Below are 5,338 nucleotides of genomic sequence, written 5' to 3'. Positions count from 1 at the left end.
CACCAAGCCAGCACGTGTTGGGGGGACCTGTGCGCTGGGGTGGGAGGGTCCTGGAGGCCCTGGCCCAGACAGCCGTGGGCAGCTCATGGCCGCAGCCCTGTGCCCCCCGCACCTGTACGATGGGAAGAGGGAGGGCGGCTGGCACTGGGCGGGGCAGACCGGATGGACTGGTGCGGAGGGGCCTGGGCTGGGGGCGGTCTGCCCGGGTGCTGAGTGCCTGTCCTCGTCCCCTCGGGGGCGGGGCTACCGCAGACTCAGATCAGGAAGCCCAGGCCCAGAGAGGGCCAGGGCCTTGCCTGCGGCCACACGGCACAGCGGCCTGCAGCCAGCGCCCAGAGCCGCCCGCCGTGCTAAGGCCCAGCCTCGCTTCCCAGGCCAGGGAGCCCAAGGCCGTCATGAAGATCGAGCACCTGAACGCCAGCTTTCAGCCGGCCAAGATCGGTCACCCTCACGGCCTGCAGGTCACCTACCTGAAGGACAACAGCACCCGGAACATCTTCATCTACCACGAGGACGGGAAGGTGGGTGCGAGGCCGGGCCGTGGCGCGGGGGCAGCCCCGCCAGGCGCCTCGGGAGAGCTAGAGGCCACCGGCCCGCCCTCCGTGGCCCGAGGGGCGCCGGCCGGTCCTCTGCTGGCGACCCAGAGTGCATGGGGAAGGGAGGGTGGCCGCAGACTGGGGGGGCAGTCGCAACGTTCTGCCCTGCGGCCGACCCACTGCCCCCCACCTGCCATCTCGGGGTGGGGGGCCAGGAGAAAGCCCTCAGCCGTCCTTCTGTCCCCGGGGGGCCCCTCGTCACTGTGGCTTCACGTTGTTTCGGTCACACGTGTACGTGCGCGTGGTTTAGAGTGAAGAGTGCTGAGGCCTGAGATGGGACGCGGGCTCCGTGCGCCCCGCCCCCCGGCTGCTTTCCTGACTGGCCATCGGGACTGTGTCACGGGGGCGGTGCGCTGGTGCCACACACATCCACACTGGCTGTGGCCGTCACCGCCGTCATCCGCAATGCCATCGTCCCAAACAGGGACCGTCCCCATCACACACTACCCCCCCAGCCCTGGGCACCTCTGACGCCTCCCGGTCCGCACATGAGTGAACTCACACAGCGCGTGTCCTTTCGTGACTGGTTGATGTCACTCGGCACACTGTCCCCGAGGTCCGCCATGGTGCAGCAGGTGTCGGGGTTTCCTCCGTCTATAGGACTAGGCAGCACCCCACTGCTGGGGGACCCCCTGCGTCTCTCAGTCGTCCGTCAGCGGACACCTGCGCGGCCCCACCCGGTGGCTGCTGTGAGCTCGGGGCACAAACACCTCTTGGAGACCCGATTTTGGGGCACAGACCTGAAGTCCAGTTGCGGAGCGAATGAATCCATGTTGTTTACTTGGCGACGTCCACCTGCTGCCCCTGCGGCCGGCTGCTCGTGGCCACCAGGCGCCCCTCATCCACGCCAGCACGGGCCACACCGGTCAGTGGCGGGTGGGCGTCTTGGCCCCGTTTCCCTAGTGACCAGTGACGTCGTGCTTCTCGTCCTGGCCGTCATGCGTCTCCCTCCGAGAAATGTGTCCAGTCCTCGTGCGCTTCTGGATCGGGCTGCGTCCCTGCCTGGAGTTACTGTCCTCTGGGCGGTGACCCCTCCTCAGGCAGCAGAGGTGCCCTGCCGTCTGCGGGAGCTCGACTCTGTCCACAGTGTCTTTGATGCACCAAGATGTGGAACTGTCACGAAGTCTCATCTGACCCGTTTTCCGTGTGTTTTCTATGCCTTCGGTTTTACAATCAGGAAATTAGAGTGTTTTCCTCCAAGAGTTTTACTGTTTCAGGTGTTACATTTAGGTCCGTGATTGACCCCGAGTTAATTCCTGTGTGTGGTGTCGAGCGGGGTCCAGCCTCACTCTTCTGCATGCAGAGTCCAAGTCCCCAGCAGCGCGTGCCGGCGAGACGGTCCCCACTGAGTGCTCACGGCTCCCTCGTCAGCGTCATTGGCCGCGCGTGCGGGTTGCTCCCGGGCCTGTCCGTCTGTCCGTCTTGCCGCGCTGATTGCTGGGGCTCTGGAGTCTGTTTTGAAGCCAGGACGGGTTGGGCCTCCAGTGTGGGTTTTCCTCTGAAGGGGCGTTTGGCTTTTTCCTGTTCTGTTGAGAGCGTGTGTGAATTTTGTCACGTGCAGTTGGTGCATCAGTTGCGACAGCCGTGCTTCTTCCTTCGCGGGTTACTGGGGTGTGTTACGGCGGCCGATGTTGGCGTGTCGAACCGGCCTTGCGTCCCAGGAGCGAATCTCACTTGGCCGGGGTGTAGGACCCCAGCGAAGCAGCCGAGGCGGGTCCGCGGCGCTCCGCGGAGGGGCTGCGTGCGTTCGCCGTGTGTTCACCGGGGCGTCGGTCCGCGGTGTTTCCTGCGGTGTCTTTGGCTCCGGGTCAGCGTCGTGCTGGCCTCGGGGAGTTCGGAATCGGTCCCCCGGCAGGGTTTGGAGGAGTCTGAGGACCGGGGCAGCCTCGTTTGGGGGCTCAGTCCCGGGCCTGCCTCGTGGGACCGGTGCTGACCGCCCCGGGCTGCTTGCTCGTCGTGGGTCTGCTCAGACTGTGTGTCGCTGCGTTTCAGTCTCGGTAGGCGTTGTGTTTCTAGGAATTTGTGTTTCGTCTAGATTGTCCAATTCTGGGGTGTACGGTGGTTCACAGCATACTCTTTGTTTCTGTGGAATCGGTAGCTCTGTCCCCACTTTCATTTCTGACTTCAGTAATTTGAGTCTTCTCTCTTTTTTTCCTGAGTCTATCTAGTTTCTCAATTTGCTGATCTTTTCAAAGAACCAACTTTAAATTTTATTTTCACTATTGCTCTTTTGTTCTCTTTCATTTATCTCTGCTCTAATCTTTATTATTTCCTGGCGTCCGCTGGCTTGGGGTTCTGGTTCTTTCTCTGATTCCTCCAGCAGTAAAGCGAGGCCGTTGGCGTGAGGTCTTGTTTTCTGACGTCCGCAGAGACAGCTGTGAATCCCCACTTCGCGCTGCCGCCGCGGCCGCTGGGGCTTCGCGTGCCGTTTCTCTTTCATTTGTCCCCAGCAGCTTCTCATCGCCCTGGCGGCTTCTTTTAACCTGTTGGTCGTTTAATTTCCACAACTGTGAATTTTCCGGATTTCTTCGGGTCGCTGACTTTTAACTCCGTCCGTTGTGGTTACAGAACAGACTTGGTATGAAATCCGGCTTCTAAGATCCACGGAGATGCGTCTGTGGCCTCGCAGCGGCCCGTGCCCCGTGCGCCCGAGGAGGCGGGCGCCGTGTCCCTGCGGAGGGCTTTGTGGCGTCGGGTCGTTCGGCGCGTCGTGTCCGGCCCGTTTCCTGGCTCATCCCCTGCCCGGTCCCTCCGCGTTGTTGAGCGCGCGGCTTCGCAGCCCCCAGCTGTCCCTGTAGAACTGTCTGTTTCCCCCTCGATTCCGTGTTCGCTTTCGATTTTGGTGGTCTGTCATTCGATGCATAAACGTAATGCTAGCTTTTACAGTAATGATTGTTTTTTCCGTTTTGTTTTGTTTTTTTTTTTAACACCCACAGCACCCGGTCTTCCCAGGCGGTCTCCCATCCAAGTACCAACCAGGCCCGACCCCGCTTAGCTTCCGAGATCAGACGAGATCGGGCGCGTTCAGGGCGGCGTGGCCGCAGAAATCGTAGTTTTTAAATGTCTTTGTCTCTTAAATCACGTGTTAAGCAAAAAGCACCGTTACCGACCGCTGTCACGACCCTGGCGCTCACAGTGGGCCACGTGCTGCCTCGCGGAGTCGCCCTCTCTCCGTGCGGCTTTGCGGCCGTCCCGTCTGTCCCCTTCGCCTGCGGGAACCCCCGAGCATTCCCCGGCGGCCCCCCTCCCTCCAACCTGCTTGGGTGTGGGTGAGCCTGTTGGACATGGCTCCGTCCTCGGTGAGGCAGTGGGGACAGGCATCAGGCACAGCCAAGTGACTGAAATTCTAACCTTGCTGAGTGCTGGGAAGAGAGCACATAATGGTGGGAGGGGTGACCTGGTCCCAAGGGGTGGGGACAGCACTCCAGGACATCTGAGTGGCGTGTGCACAGGGCCTGTGGATGGACAGAACAGGACACGTCCAAGAAGGCGGACGAGGTGGGAGAGGGAAGCGGTGGCACACAGTGTGAGGGGGCCGGCCAGCGTCGGCCGGGCCTGGTGGCCACGCCGTGGACCTGGCTCAGCCTGGCCTTTCGGGTAGTCCCTCCCCCTGTGCTGTTCTCAGTGATTCACTGGAGGGCCTGAGGGACGTGGGGCGGCCAGCGCTAGTGACCAGGCAGAGGCTGGTCTCTGGCCCCAGGGGAGGGGTCAAGGAGCTGGAGGCCCCAGTGGTGCAGTGGAGGGGGGCGGGGGCTCCTGGCAGGGTCCAAGTTAGAGGGGACACTGCAGCTCTGCCTTGGGGGGGCGGGGCCTGGGCGCAGGGCTTCCCGGGGCCGGCTGGCTCTGTGCCGACGGGGTCTGTGCCTGACATGTGGGCAGGAGGCTGCTCAGAGCCTGGGGACCAGGGAGCACCAGGGTTGACGGGCCTGGCTGTGGCCAGGTGTTGGCAGAGGAAACAGGTTGGGTTCATCCAAAGCTGGGGGGACCCCAGCACGCCAGGTCCTGGGAGGGGAGGGCCGGGTGCCTCTGTGTGGGGAAGGCAGGACCCGGGGGCCTTCACAGGGCAGAAGGCGGAAGGGCAGCTGTGGGGAGGCAGCCGGGGTGGCTGCCACACGGACACGGGGCCCACGGGGCCCGCGCGGCACCAGCTGCCCCCAGCGCAGTTGTGACCCTGCTTTTCCCCCGGAGGGCAGGGCAGGCCAGGCTGCTGGGTGGGCTTGAGCAGACGAGCTGCTTCTAGAGAAGAGGCCACACGAGTCTCGGAAAAGCCATCTGAGAAAGGCCACTCACTGTCCAAAGCTGGGACGCGGCCCCCACTTGCTGTCCCCTGCCCACCCCGACAGCCTGGTTCCTGCCCAGCCCCCTCGAGCTCCCCCCGCGGGGCTGTACCCACTCTCCTGCCTGCGTGCACAGCGGCTGCCACCCAGCATGGGCACACCGCAGGGCCGGCCTGGATGCAGCCTGTCCTGGCCCCCGGCCCCGAGGGATGGGGGTGGGCCTGGAGGCGCCCAAGGGGGCAGGCTCACCCACAGCGGCCCGCACCCCGCTCTGCCCCCAGGAGATGGTGGACTGGTTCAATGCGCTGCGTGCCGCCCGCTTCCACTACCTGCAGGTGGCCTTCCCGGGCGCCAGTGACGCCGACGTGAGTGGCTGCTGTTGCCTGGGGCCCTGGAGGCGGATTAGGGGTGACCCACGGCCCACCTGGACTGCCTGAGGCCCCTGAGGCGACCACAGTGGGCTGA

At 63.8% G+C, this 5,338-nt stretch overlaps 1 protein-coding gene and 1 non-coding gene across 2 annotated transcripts in view; one reads left to right on the top strand and one right to left on the bottom strand.

The window, feature by feature from the left end:
* The window catches only part of ADAP1 (ArfGAP with dual PH domains 1), a 45,001-nt gene that overhangs the window by 37,886 nt on the left and 1,777 nt on the right, over positions 1-5,338 (top strand). The window contains exons 6-7 of the mRNA XM_006915876.3: positions 375-521; positions 5,155-5,238. Of these exons, the coding sequence (XP_006915938.1) occupies positions 375-521; positions 5,155-5,238 (231 nt within the window). The remainder of the gene's footprint in view (positions 1-374; positions 522-5,154; positions 5,239-5,338) is intronic.
* LOC112483043 lies at positions 3,524-3,642 on the bottom strand. The gene has a single exon (XR_003047483.1). It is a non-coding gene; the product is annotated as a 5S ribosomal RNA (ribosomal RNA).

Source organism: Pteropus alecto, unplaced genomic scaffold (assembly GCF_000325575.1).
Source record: "Pteropus alecto unplaced genomic scaffold, ASM32557v1 scaffold56, whole genome shotgun sequence".
NCBI lineage: Eukaryota > Metazoa > Chordata > Mammalia > Chiroptera > Pteropodidae > Pteropus > Pteropus alecto.
Note: the sequence above shows the minus strand (reverse complement) of the source record. Positions and strands in the feature narration are given on the sequence as shown.